We start from the raw sequence: 15534 nt of genomic DNA, 5'->3' as shown, positions 1-15534 counted from the left end.
CAATAAAACAAGACAAAAATGAAAAGCAACTTCGTAAAAAAAAAACGAAACAAACGAAATAGAAAAGCAAACTATAGTAGAAACATGAAAGTAAAGAAAGAGACATGAAAACAAGGAAACGAATAAACACAAACAAGGGAAGAAACAAACACGAAGAAAGAGCATTGCCAGCATGTAAATATAGACGGAACAAGCTAGTAAAACAAACAAACAAACAAACAAAAAAAACAAGCAAACAAACAACTAACAATTATCTGTTACACCAGTTATGCACTTAGAGGGTCGTACAGGGGTATTCTCACGATGCGTGATTACCTGATTTCACTTTTCGGTGAAACATGAATTTAAGAAATTGTTCTTCCGAACTGCGTGACCTTAAGGTTTTGCGTGACCTGTGAAGAAATTGAATTATTAACCGATATTCGTGATTTCACTACTCTACTCTATGTGATTTTGAGATGCGAGTCCTCTGAATGCTTAGAGTCGTCTGTCGAGAGTGATTTACAATATGGAGCCTGTACGACCCTCCACTTACAATACAACCCTATACTATTTATCAGTTCTCCCTGGTGGGTTTTTCAGAATTAATTTATATTAATATAAAATTTATGAAAACTAATTAAAATTCCAGGTTAAAAATTATACAATATGATGTAGGACAATTATATAGATATATCATGAAAACCAGGGGGTTTTCACCGTCTTTTTGAACAAGCTGGATAATGGAGAATTTTTAATCTCATGGCCAAACTCATTCAAGCGTTTCACGGACAGGAATGTTAGGCCAATAGCTGGTTTTCACATGACGTCACTAAAATTCGAACTACAAAACTATTGATCATCCTGAGATTTTAATTTAATGATGTATAAGAGCAGCTGAAAAATAATATTCATACAAATTTTCGCTCCGAATGGGTTCTTGGTTTTGTGATACACTACACTTGAATTTCTAAGCTTTTGCGTGACGCGGCATTTACATGACGGCCTATAAAGCTGTCATGATGGTTAAAAAACTGACTTATTTCGGGGAACTTGGCTATCTGAACAGTTCATGCTTATAAAAAGTATTATTTTAATGTTTTAGAGTTCCTCGAGGGATAAATTCACGCTTTTGTAGCAAAACTCAGTGACAGATGTTTCTGTTGGTTTCCGGCCGCCATGTTGGTGCCCATACGGGTGGGCACCAGCATGGCGTCCCCATACAAATCTCTATAAATTTGGGTTAAAAAATTTCTCCGCGTATCTCGCATAACAAAAATTGCTGTGACCAGAATTTTGGCGAGAGTCTTTGCATATTTACCTTCTTTCATTTCCCAGATTCTGGACTTTATCTATTGACCGGTTTTGATTTTGATTTTGATCAATTTTGAATTGCGTGACACTGAAAATCAGCAATTAAAGACGTCCTCTAATTGTTAATGTTATTGGACTTCTTAGTGGAAACACCATGAATTTGAGATCGCTTAACAATAGGACCTTATCCATATAGGCATTTGTAGATCTTTGTACACCGGATGATAAGGTCACGAGACCCTTGACTGATATTTGAAGTGTGATCGTCCTTCCTCAAATACGAGCGACGAAGTTCTGAAAAAACTGGAGTTTCTCTATGTTTATGTTCCATTTAGTGGTGCCAGACCTAACCGTCGAACAATTAGATAGCCCACTGAATATAGGTGAATTGAAAATAATTAAGAGCACCGATCTACGGTGTATGAAAAAGTCGTTCACGATCTAATGTCGACAAGTTGGCACTGTGTGGAGCAGTTGCAAATTACATCGCGACATTTCAAGTCAAAAACATGCTTCTAGGACGTCTCTTTACACGTCAAATGTTTCGCCCGTTCCCTGGGTTTGAGGACAAGTTATCATTAATCTTCAAATAAATTATAACATGTAAATTGTATGTTTTTTTCTCCGTTTGCAGATTTATCGAGTGTCTTTCTAGTAGTTGCAGTTCTCAAATGATAAACGGAAGATCAACGTAAGCAAACGGGTAGCAATCACGTCACGAAAGAGCCGTCAATATTGGTTTAACACTAAAATCATTTGTAAATGGATTAGTCAGTGCTACAGTAACGAGCGTTACACTCCCCTGGGTAAAATAAGTTGTAGATATAGTAGGAGCCGCAGTTCTTTACTTTAATGAAGACCAAAACCTTGCAACAGTTACTCTCCATGTGAATGCAGAATTTTCTTTGGACTGTACCCTCAGCAACTGTAGGGTGATTCTCTTTCAACCAGATAGGGAAGTGTGCATCACATCTCTTCATCGGTGGACATGTGGTCACCATTTTTGTGCCTGCAGCTCCTTGGAAACGATACCAGTTATCGGGTAAGTTGTCACATTTCTCATTTTGTGTTGTGTAGTTATATTTTCTTTCCGCATCAGTCAGATTTTGGTAGTTGTTACATATGTCAGCTAAAAAAAAGAAAAATTAATATTTGTATTAATTTTGCACAATACTGTATGTACTAAAAACAACAACAACAACAACAAAAACAACAGAAAACAAGTATCACGAGGTGAATAAGTATATCAATGAAATAAAAAAAATGTGAATATTAAAAGATTAATTAACACTACGAGAGACATTCGAAAATTCGCTTTTTACGCCTGTACAATTTGAAAATATTTTCAATTATCGTGAATCCTCAATTGCTGGAGCTTTCGTACGATTACTCTTTTATAGTATAAAAGAGAAAGAAACGAACGCGCGCGCATTAATAAACTTGCTTTACAGTGATGAAAAATAGCGATAAATTGGCCAGCCATCAGCAACACAACACAACACAACACATATCATGATATCAATAAATCATAATAAATTCATGATTAAACGTTCATAATGATATTTAGTTTATATACACAGGATTCTGCGTTCCTTGTGATAAGTTAAGGGCCCATTAACCGATCTTTTCGAGCCGTTGCTTAGGAAAATTTATTCTCATATAACCTCATCATTTTTAGTTAGTTCAGAGTTATTTCATGTGTCTTAACTTTTTCATGATCAGTAACACTAGTAATGACGTCATCAGGCCGCGCCCATGGTCATGTGACTAATACGGAAAAAGTGCAAAGGCTCCCAGGCATATTACTTTAGCGGAATTTTTTTCATTGATTTAATATTTTAATGTAAATCCTCATTACGCTATGCATCGATTTTGTTTCATGGCTAAAAGGTCAGATTTTGAGAGAATTTCAAAATATTGAAAAATTTATAATTTTCTGAAAAAAGCATGATTTCGGAAAAGGAATGCATAGCTATGTTTCCAACGTTTGCATTAATCGAAATTCGTCGAAAAAAGCTGGATTTAATGAAAAACCGCGTTTCCTTTAGCATTTAAAGAAACCGGAAGTGCGCCTGATATCTATTGGAAGTTACCCTATTAGCGCGTGCGCAATTTACACTACCAGGGCACTTCGGTAAGATCAAACAAAGCCACACTGAGTCAGTTTTTCTCTTTCTATTGCTCTTTGTTTTTCTGTCTTTCTCTTATTTTGTCTTTGCTTATACTTTTTTTACTTTGCATTTTGTGAAACACAAAGAAAAACATCTAAAATGTAAGGGAATTTGCAAGTTTTTGAGCTGTTTTTATTTTCCGCACTCAGGCTGACGTTAGTAACCGGAAGTGAAATTTCACCTCCTTAGCAACGCGCGCGAGCGCGTACATAAATCAGTTAATGGGCCCTTAAATCAGACTTTTTCAGAGTCAAAAAGGAATAAAATAATAAATGCAACCACACTTCATCAAAATCCCAATCTGTATAGTTCGTTTTCACATGACCTCAGCAAAATTAGAAAGTTCTCAAAATCAATGTCACTAGCTAGCGGCGTAAGGGTTTTGTTTCAACAGAGCGTTTCGCTATGGAGGTGAGTTTTCTTCTTCTTTTTTTTTTTCTAAATTTGAGACACACTAATTTAATGACGTCTGAAATATTATAAAAACCAATATTTTCACCCAAATAGTGTTTGGCTGATTGTCCTTAAAATGTAAACACAAATCCCTTATGCAGACTTATGTAAAATGCCAAAGTTTCAGTTTCATTGTCAGTTTACAGCCGAGTTCTGGCTATCAGCTCCATGGGGGTCTTCTGAGATTAATTTGCGACCAAATTTTGGGCTGTTTTCAACAACTCTTTCAACTCTCTCTCTCTCTCTCTCTCTCTCTCTCTCTCTCTCTCTGTCTCTCTCAGAGGTATGATTGGCAGTTAGGCCACTCGCACCCAGTGCTTTCTCGTGAGACGCAAGGACGATAACAAGGTTGTTGCGACATCTAGAGTCAATCAGAGTCATAGTTATATGACAATGCTATTTACGCGACGTATTACATGACAGTGACAATATAAGCCTTCCTAGCAGAAAAAAATTAACACATATCATGTGTCATTATTATATCAAAAAATTAAAATTGAGATATTAAGATGGAAAACTCTGCTTAAACAGCAACATTCTATTGCAAAAATTAAATCATTTCTGGGATCTCGATCACGTCTCTTCCAATGTACGTAAGGCCGGTGCGTATTCCTTTTGCTATTAAGGCGCTATTTTCATCGCGTGCAGTACAAAATTGCACCGATTTTTTCGTTATCTTTTTTTTCCATGATTTTACTCTTACATGCAAGACCAATTTATGTCCTCACAAATTTAAGTTAATGGGACAACCATGAGTGATTACGTGCTGGTTGTGTGACATGCAAAAAGGTAGAGGGTAGGGTTTCACAGTCCAAAGTTTAGTGTGATCACATGCATTAGTGACGCAAACTGTACGCTAAGCCAATCAGAATTGGCTGAGCTGGTATGTCACTGTCAATCGATTCCCAGGCATCGAGCACGAGTGGTGTGTTCATTCATTCTTTCGCTGCGAGCTAGCAAACTGTATTTGCCTTCTTCGATGACGTGATTTTCCCTCCCTCCCCACCCTATGGTTTGAGCATGTCACACACGAAATACACAATGTTTGTGAATTTATGAATAGTTATATATCCTACTTAAGCTTCTCAGCTGGGCCTTTGGCTCCCATGTTACGGGATTATTGACTAGCTTTACTATGTACAGCCAATGTACCTGTATCTAATTCTCAGATACACAGCAATATATATTGAGATCTCTTTACACAAAACGTTACAGTTAGGAGCTATTTTTTGTAACTGTTAGCGACCAATGCTATTGGCACTTATGCAGTTTATCTGCATCAAAGACACTGAATGGACTGATTAGCCTTGTCTAATCTCAAAGACTGCATAATTGTATTAAGGAGTTAGTCTACGGTTTAGATTTGTCTAATTGAAATACACAAATAAACTTTGGGTTGGGATGAAGTGCTCCCATACAGGCACTATTGGCCCCATAGACTCAGAATTGATGGGTTGCCATGTAACCATGAGTCTAAACTCCCTTAGGACTAGGAACCTCTTTCAGGGTATTGTGACCTGCAGCCCTGGAGGGGAGTAAGGACCTCTTTCAGGGTATTGTGACCTGCAGCCCTGAGGGGGAGTAGGGACCTTTTCAGGGTATTGTGACATGCAGCCCTGAGGGGTAGTAGGGACCTTTTCAGGGTATTGTGACCTGCAGCCCTGAAAGGGAGTAAGGACCTCTTTCGGGGTATTGTGACTGCAGCCCCGAAGAGGATTAGGAACCTCTCCCAGGGGTTTGTGACCTCCATCCTCGGAGAGGAGGGGGGTTTGACGCCCCCCACCCCCCTTTACCAAGCCAGGTTAGTGATTCGTTTAGTGATGGCATTTACATGTAGTTCCACTGGCCTGTTATTGGAGAACTTCATTCCCAACCCCTTACCCCACATATCATTGTTGTGTTCCTTTTTCTCATGCAGTTTCTGAAGTAAAATAGCTCTCGCATTGTTAACATTATATAAATATCATATAGATTTTCGCATGCGTTGTAAGTTTGGCGTATTGGGGGTAAAATACTGAAAATTTCAATTTTTATTGGCCTTAACTTCGAGAACAGCAAGTGCAACGCACATTTTTACTTTTAGTGCTAATTGTATGACCCCAAAATATAATAGCAGGCAAGAACATAAGTATTAATTAAGGCGTTTCTTGTAACGTCCGTTTACAGCATGTTTCAGTTGTTATTCACTTTCATGGGAAGTTAAACTTAGGTTTATATTGCTGGACCCCGATTGTGGAATGTCTTACTTAAAGCTGATTGCTTGACGATAACTAATTCATAGCTTCCTTCAAAAAAAGAATGGAAAACTTTTAACTAGTGCTTTATGCTTGAATGCTCTGACCAATTTTCAAACCAACAAAAAGTTACGTGACCTGAAAATTACTATAATATATTTAAAGCTCAATCATTACTTAGTTGGTTTAATTTCATGGAAAGCAATTCTTTTGAGAGAATTTTAATTCAAAAATAATGTAGTTTCGGTTCAGTTCGATTCAGACAGTCAGGTATACCATCAGATAATATATGGGTTACAAATAATGTAGTGAATAATGACTTGTTACGGCTCCCTGAAGTTAGTCTTAAGCAAAGTGTATTACCTATACTATGAACAAAATTACATTATATATACCTTCGCAGCTAGAACCCTCCATTACAAATCCACCTTTGCAAAGGCAGTTGTACGAACCATCCGTATTCATGCACTCAGGTTTAGCAACTGTAACGCATGGGTTGACCTGTGCAGCACATTCGTCGATATCTGACATGAGAGAATGTGATATGAATGTTATATTTATCCACCGTTGTAAAATACATATCTTAGTTCCTGTCCAATTCGCATCCAAGTGACAAAGGCGTGTTAAACAAGCATATTCTGTATCGGTCATGCGACCTCGTTCCAACGGATTTTCAATCAGACTGTTGAACGGAATAGAGTCAAGTTCTATTTTCGTTCAACAACTTTCAACATATTGAACGGCATATTTCAACGTTCAACATCACATTATGCACTGTTCAGCATTTGTTGAACAGCAGCTGCAATATTTGTTGCTCATCAAATGTTAAACCTTGTATCATTGGCTTAAAGTATGCTATACACAGACATGAAAGAAACCTGCGCAATTTTGTCCATCTCCAGTGTATCCGTCTTTACAAGAGCAGTTGTACCCTCCCTTGGTGTTGTTGCAGCTGGCGTTCACGTGGCATTTGTGAGAACCTCTATCGCATTCATCAATATCTAAAGTTAAGGTAAAACATGTTTCATAGGATCCACTGAATCGGAAAAGCAACTAAGTGCCTTTAATTCGTCAGATTACCTCTAAAAAGTATAAAATTTGGAATATCAGTTAAACTTGGTTTTACGAGACAATTTATCTGTTAATTTTTAACGAAATGCTGTCTGTAAGTGATGGAGACTTTGTCTGGGGAAAACACCGGAAAATTCGTTTAACAGAGTCAAAAATTATGGTGAACTAATTTTCTGAAAATATGCGAGTTTTAATGTTAACATATAAAGAACGGCATGTTCAAACTTTTAACTTCTACCACAGAATGTTTGATGTTCAACGAAATTTGCGCTAAATGATAGTTACAACACAAGGGTATGTTAGGAGTAGCATAGTTACCATTCTCACAGTGTTCGCCCTCGAACCCAGTAGTACACGAACATCGATATCCTTTCTGTGTAAAACCGGACTGACAAGTTGAGTTGTTCTCGCACTTCCGTCCGATCTTTCCGCACTTGTTCTGAAACGCAGAAAAGGAAAATAGTTGCTTATAAATAATCTACTACTCTCTTGTTGTTAGAATAAATGAATGAATGACTGCTCAAGACACACGTTTATTTCACTCTTGGGATTGAAATTCTTGTCAGCCGATTTTAGCCGACGCAACCCGGACGTAAGAAAAGTAATTTATGCACAAACATTAAGATTTTCGTGGAGAGCTTATATGTCCATTAACTTTGGTGTAAATTGGCTTATCAAACAACTGAAGGCGAAAAGTTTAAAAAAAAAAAAAAAAAAAAAATGATAGTCACTTACTTCGGCGCCACGATAATAGTAAAGATGGTTGTCCGTCAGATTCCCATCGTGCTCCAAGTGAGTGGAGTTATTCAGCTCACATTCATGTGTTCCGTTGGGATCTTTGTTCTTAATATTAAGACTGACACAGTTTGCATCCAGGTAGCAACGGTATTCACACTCGTCCAAGTCATTGACAATCATGGTCTTTATCCAGTGGTTCACTAAACGTTTCTCAGCATAGAAATAGTGGGCTGGAAAGTACAGCTCACGTCCTCCATCTGAAAAAAATGTAAACATGTTTATCTAGAGCTTATAATAAATAAAGGAAAATTTGAAACAGGCTTTTATAATTAAAGTGTGAAACAAAAATAAATATTCAAACATTTTAAAGAACAGAGTAATTTAGGAGTGAGTGCTGAGGGCTTATGTACATAGTATCTCCTATCAACATGCAGTATATCTTTATTTCGCTTTACTCTCCACGCACAAGATTGATTTTTTTGCCAGACCTTTGTATAAACAAATCGGTGAAACTATAATTTCTAACCGGTTCGTTATTGTTGTGATACCAAATATATATGAAATAACTTCTTTAAAGGGGAGCTAAGAGTGTAGTCGCAATTTTCTTTCCCGCTTGCTAAGTCTTGTGAGGATCCATGATAACTGCATGATTTATTTCACAGTTCACCTTTCAGTGTCATCCCTTTTTTATGAAGAATTTACGAGGAAATGCGATAGTAAATTGAGAAATTTCAGTTTTTAGTGGACCAGATTAATTTTAGGTACTTTTCAGTCCTTTTTACATTTTCTTAAAGCTAAAGATGTATCAACCAGGTACCTTGAATAACACTGATAACATCTTATTTATGGGAACTAGATAAAATAAATTTCACAGTTCAAAGAAATAATGCAAACGCAGGTAAAAATTAATATTATATCATTAGTTTCATTTCACCAGTACTTTCAAGTGTTTTTTCCATATGTAGTGTGTTAGAAATAATTAATTTTTCAGAAGAATTTTAAAACAGTCAAACAGAAGTTTGCAACACGATGTAGACAATCTCAGTACAAAGTGTTTGTTTACATGCTACTCGTACCTCAGGCGAATTCTTTCCTAAACATTCGATCCTGATGCTTAAATCACTTACTTGGTGTTTAAATGAAATAGCAAACTACAAATATTTAGAAGACTGGACACCTCGAAGTCGTAATTTAGTAATAATTAGAGAACAACGTAGTGCAAGTGACGGCTTGTTTTGTAATCTTCTCATTGCCGATATCAAGCGTAAATTCTCCTATCTAAGCATCACACATTTCTCAGTTACTGTCTTTGTGAGAATTTGGAGGTATTTCAACATAATACCCATGTTTTTTTTTTGCCAACTGTCTATTTAGACAGCCTGTTAATATTCTGACAATAGAGAGTGCTGATCAAGCTTTTCAAGTTTAGTTTTAAAAAAATTAGTAGTTGTGGAACCAGAAATTTCGCTCAACGGCAGAAGAAGGAATATTAGCTTTTGTTGACTGATAGGTCAGATCAAGTCTTCGAGAAAATTTCCGTGTTGCAAGAGAGAAATTAGATTGCCTTAAATTTGGAAATGGCTAATTAACACGAGACATGACGTCTATGTCGGATTTACATCATCATCGATTTTAATCTTTGGCAAATTTTTACAAAATAATTCGCATTTAATTCGATAACACTTTTACTGTTGAGTCTAGACCCCGGCAAACTTTTCTTTAGAATTTGCGCTTAAACAACCTCTACTAACAGTATTGTTATTTTAAATTAGCGGTGGGTAATGATGAGAATCACGACAATTTTAGTCGTTACACTGTGGGTGAAAAATAGGATAAAATTCTGTATTCCTATCCAGCTTTTTTTATGCATTTTTCTGATACTTTCACGAGTGTTTCTGTAAATTGGTCCTGAACCACAGAAACAATTTGGAACATTATCAGTATCTGGGCCAAGTCTTCTGTATTAAAACTTTCGTAAAATCACCAAAAAATGCTTTACGTAATATATCTAGTTTCAAGCTTCCTTGGGCGCTTATCACTCCTTAAATTAAACACTTTAAGACTCTTTCAGTTGCGCACTTTAACACTCCTTAACTTATGTACTTTCAGACTCCTTCAATTGCGTTCTTTAACACTCCTTAAATTGTGCACTTTAGGACTCCTTAACTTGCGCTCTTTAAGACTCCTCAAATAGTACACTTTAAGACTCCTTGAATTGCGCACTACTACTGTTTATAAATAGCGTACTTTAAGACTACTTAATCAGCGCACTCTAAGACTCCTTAAATAGCACGATTTAAGACTCCTTAAATTGTGCAGTTTAAGGCTTCTTATGTTACGCACATTAAGACTCCTGAAATTGCGCAATTTAAGACTCCTAAAATTGCGCAATTTAAGACTCCTTAATTTGCGCAATTAAACACTTATTAAATTACGCACTTTAAGACTCCTAAAATTGCACACTGTAACACAACTTAAATAGCGCACTTAAAGACCCCTTGAATTGCGCACTTTAAGACTGTTTAAATAGCGCACTTTAAGACTTCTTAAATTGCGTACTTTAAGACTCCTTTAATAGCGCACTTTAAGACTCCTTAAATTGTGCACTTTAAGGCTCCTTAAATTACGCACATTGAGGCTCTAGAAACTTCGCAATTTAAGGCTCCTTAATTTGTGCAACTAAACACTCCTTAAATTACGCACTTTAAGACTCTTAAAATTGTGCACTTTGACAATCCTTAAATTGCGCATTTTAAGGCTCCTTAAATTGTACAGAATAAGATTCCTTAAATCCCACACTATAACATTTATTAAATTGCGCGCTTTAATACTCCTTGAATTGCGCGCGTTAACACTCCTTAAATTTCCTCTTTTTATCATACATATTCAAGCACCTGACTATTACCCACTGCACGATCTTGAATTCAAGTTAATTTATACTATGTTTTAAATTCCTTTTCCTCGGGAAAAAATGCAAGAAAATGAAGAAAAATCAAAATATGAATTCTCTTTACTCGTGCCATCACAATGTCAACATCACTTTCTCGGGTTCTGTGTTTGTATCGCATTTCACAGAGAAGGCTTGCACATGAACGAACACCAAACCGAACAAATAGATATCAGATCAGAGTTCTCTTGTCTGCTGAGAAACAGCAGCAACTTCCTCTGAAATCTTTGTGAGTTTCGATCTACAGGCCAAAAAATTGCAGAATTGATTATTCTACTCGCGCTAGGAAACGGACTGTTTTAATAAAAAGCATGAGCCGTATATACATGTATCACAAAGTAAAATCAGGTTTAAAACACAAGATAAGAAAATTGAAGTAAACATGGCTGATGCACGTATCGTATACATGATATGGTATTCAAATGACGCACGTATCTCATACGAGATATTGTTTATTAGACTTAAAAAGATCGAGTGACTGTCCAAGGATTTACAGTAAGCACCTCTAGTTAACTGTTAGACACACTTTCCAATGAAGAGGAAAATGCTCAGCTTAACCTTTAATCAAGGAAACATGGTTTCTTCAAACTGTTGTCATTTGCCTTTTTATGTATTAGAGGTAAAGTTAGTTTAAGATTTGTCTCACTTCCTCGTTTTAGATGACAATGCGGCACTTTTTTGAATGACCTGGTTATGAAGACAAACGGGTGTAGCATTCTATCACATCGCTTCCAAATCTACGGCTAATCAGAGATCATAAGCGAATGTCTTGGTTCCCGATTCAACCAGTGGACTACAGACTAACCCTCGATCACGAAGAGAAGTAGATAGGCTTGCTTACATATCACTTCATATCAAAAATTGGAAGGCTATTGTGACAATATCAGTTTATGCTTCGCTTGATTTCCTTTATTCTCGTCATACGTCCGCGCTTGCCAGGATAAATGCAGTACAGAGAGATACGGCACTGACTCAGCGTAAGACAGAATGGAAACAATGTGATGCTTATTCGAACATATTAGTCTAAGTATAATTTCCAAGAATCCTTTAACAGCCATCTTTAACCAAACTGGGGAACGCTGACTTAGAAATTAAAATAGCATCTATAAAATACAAAGCAGGTAAAGAGGAAATTTTTTTAAACTCACCCTGCGCCCGAGTTGGACAAGGGATTACTGAAATCCATGACACGAGAACGAAAACCAGAGAGAAACTCATTCTTAACTTGCGACGGATGTCTCCACTTAATAAGACTCAGATACAAGTCAATACAGTATTAAGTAATCACCTGTGATGTCTTGTTGAATTAAGCTCCAGCAAAAGCTAACAATGACTAATAAAAGATGGCATGATATGGCTTAAATTTAAAACAGTGCTCAGATAACAGACGTAAACCAATCATGTCACTTATTCACTTGACAAGAGACTGCACTCCACATAGTACATATAAACTTCCTGCTCTGATTGTGCATTTTTAATGAGTAAATAGAATACGGTTCTTTAGTTAATTTATTTACCTACACGTAGGTTGGTTACTGAATACATTTGAAGGAGAACCACTCTAGTGAAAGTGTGAGTTTGAGTTGTTTTGTTTTGTTTTGTTTTGCTTTTTATCGAAATAAAAGGCATGGTTAAGGTCGTTACGCTAATTCACTGTCCTCAAGCGTTGATAGAATAAATTATCTGCAGTTAAACCTCAGATCAATGAAGAAAATAAATTTCTCAAATTTCGGTTTTCCTTCTAAGAAATAACATTCTTTCTTAAACTGAACGCAGCGATGATTCAGTTTCATATTTCCGCTATTTAGTCTTGCATCTAGATATTTTATTGTTATACTTTCATTTGTTTGAATGTCATTTTTTTTGAACATCATATATAGTTTATTGAGACGGTAACCTTCGTTAATGATATCCCTTTTTCATCCCGCGTGTTTGCCCTTAAATTTGTACATTCTACAGTGAGAAAGTGTACATGTTGAATACCCAGACATGTGAAAGACTATCGGGAGAGAAAGCTACTCAAGAATCAATAAAGTAAACGACGACAGATTTCCTAATCAGAGTTTACACTTCCTACCAATGCCTTAAAACTTTAAATTTATGCAATTTTGCCCCTTGATATCAAGTTTCTGTTGATAGTTCCAAGACATCACTTGTTCCATTAAAGCAATTGAAAATTATCCCTTGTCTCACGCAAAAGGCTATAATTCCTTCTTGCCAAAAATCTTTGGAGTCTCCAACAAGCAAAGAACGAGAAAGATAGAGATTTTAAAGTACAAGCACTTTAGATTTACGTGTGTTAATGGAAAAGTGTTGATCATTCGACCAGTTGTTTGTTTGCACAGTTTGACGCCGTCGTGTTTCGAGGAGTTTACGTTTCTATTTAAAGACGATTCGCTCAAAGGCTGTTAGAAATACATAATAAAACACGCAACCAAACTTACTAAAGTGCAGTTCATAGAAGGTCCATATTCTAAAGGAAATTAACACTCATGTTAATTGAGGTATTTGAAGTTAACGTGACCTAAATTAAGGCGAATTGAGGTAAATACGCAACAGATGTGTTTAGTTTGCCCAACATCATGTACGTTAATTAAGCTGACTATTCTACCAAAGCTAAGAGACATTTTATTTTTGCTTTATGAAAAGTGCGAATCTTGTCTGCTAAATAAACGTTTGTTGAACTTAAATCTGCAATATAATTGAAATATCACCAAATACATTTACAACCCTATCACAAATTGGTTAGAATGGCGACTTAAACTAATCCCGAAATTATCGAAATAAAGGCTACTTAGAACTTAATGTTTACAAATACAAGGAAAATAAAGCAGCACTTCCTGTAGAGAAGGTTTCTCTTTCGTGAATTTTCAAGCGCTTAATGCAAGGAAGAAGATGTCCAGTGAGTCCATGACATGTACAATGTAGCTTGCTAATCCCGAAATTATGAAAAGCGTTTAATTAACAATTTATGTTTAACATTTGTAAGGAAAATAAAGAAGCTGTTCCAGTAGAGAACCTTTGTTCTCTCTTGAAAGATGAAGAATTTATAAAGTAAGATTAGACGTGTGGAAAACTGAGTGTTCGGCCCATCCTTTATCCTCAGATTGTCGATCAGCTTTGTTTTCTACAAGAAGAACTATGACTTGTATGTATCTTTTTATAGAGCGTTAGCCCTTCAAGTTTCAATAACGATCAGCACAAATTCCTCTAAATGATTGAAATACTTATTAAATCATAAGCATTCTCGTTAAGATGTTTTAACTAAAGAAGATGATTACGGTTAAAGTGACATACATCTGCCTGATATTCAAGCAGTTTCTCTACTGAGGAGAACAGCATATGGTTGAGTAAAACTATATTTTAAAAAGATGCATGTGGGCAAATTTGAAAGAGATTTATGAAGTTTTAGCTTCACCACGCTTCACAAAGCTGGGTTTACGTGGATGGGTTTTCGACACCCTAGTGCCAGTTTTATGCTTTTCTACTTGCGTCGAATGGAAGGAAAAAAGCTTTTAGCGATAATAAAGCTTTTGTTTTGACGAGCATGCCACATCTTGCAGAAAAGTTCAGTACAGGCCTCGAGCTCCGTTTAGTTATATGATGAGGTTCATGTTTTTCTATATGATGTTATTTTTTAAACAGGAAATGCCAGGAAAACGCCATTCTTCTTTACTTTGAGAAGCCTTTCAAGTAGGCAGCATTTTTTTTTTACTTCATAGGCACTTTAAAGGCAACGCAGCTTGCAAATTTTAGCTTCTAATTTAAGCATGCATGAACATTTGGTTGCTTGCAAGCAAACTTGTGGCTTAGCTCATCTGTTGTTAGGAGACGTTCAAATTAATGGTAAAATTCAGCTAATTTATTGGCAGCTCGTACTCGTCTCAATATATTCGTTCGTTCGTTCATTCGGCATTCATTTATTTAGAGGAGATGATATTACGGTGGCAAACAAGGTGGACGTACTGAAGAAACCCCGCGTACGAAAACTTCAAGATCATTTGACGTTTTTTTTTTTTTTTTTTTTTTTTTTTTTCTGCAACGAAAATGGCAGAGAAAATAGCTTACTGGCCTTGAATTATGACTTGCTAAAAACGCCCTTAATCACAGGTTTAGGGGCTAGTAATTAAAACTTTGTTATAAGTTGCGCCTTTTCATACTTATTAAAAGTTAATTTTGGGAAGATATTTAACACAGTCGCACAATAATCTCGGTACATTTTTTTTTTATTTTTTGTTACCCGAACTTCTGGTGCATTCCTTCTTTATAACACATTGGACATTGATGTTGGTACACTGGGCACCTCGAAGTCGTAATTTAGTGGTAATTAGCGAAGAACGTAAATTGAAATCGACTTTTAAAAGTGCGAGGGGCGGCATGTTTTTTTAATCTATCCTTCTCCGAGATCAAGCGTAAATTCTCACTACTAATCATCATACATTTCTTAGTAATTGTCCTAGTGAGGATTTGGTGTTACATCAATATAATATCTACCTTGTTCTTGCCACCTGTCTATGCAGACAGCATATTAATATTCTGAAAAAAGGTGCCTATTAACTTTTCAAGTTTTGTGTAAAAAGTAATAGGTTTGGAGCTCGCGTTTTTTTTTTTAAGGTTATAGAAAAAG

The 15534-nt window shown here is 36.2% G+C and overlaps 2 protein-coding genes across 2 annotated transcripts in view; both read right to left on the bottom strand.

Moving 5' to 3' along the window:
- LOC145495624 (uncharacterized) overlaps positions 1–2294 on the bottom strand; it is a 28310-nt gene extending 26016 nt beyond the window's left edge. The window contains exon 1 of the mRNA XM_081475250.1: positions 2174–2294. Within this exon, the coding sequence (XP_081331376.1) occupies positions 2174–2294 (121 nt within the window). The remainder of the gene's footprint in view (positions 1–2173) is intronic.
- LOC145495511 (uromodulin-like) overlaps positions 1–15534 on the bottom strand; it is a 214892-nt gene that overhangs the window by 163011 nt on the left and 36347 nt on the right. Inside the window, exons 3-4 of the mRNA XM_081475152.1 lie at positions 7541–7661; positions 7030–7152 (exon numbers count right to left, since the gene is read on the bottom strand). Of these exons, the coding sequence (XP_081331278.1) occupies positions 7030–7152; positions 7541–7661 (244 nt within the window). The remainder of the gene's footprint in view (positions 1–7029; positions 7153–7540; positions 7662–15534) is intronic.

Source organism: Orbicella franksi, chromosome 8, assembly GCF_964199315.1.
Source record: "Orbicella franksi chromosome 8, jaOrbFran1.1, whole genome shotgun sequence".
Lineage (NCBI taxonomy): Eukaryota > Metazoa > Cnidaria > Anthozoa > Scleractinia > Merulinidae > Orbicella > Orbicella franksi.
This window is presented reverse-complemented; position numbering and strand designations above follow the sequence as displayed.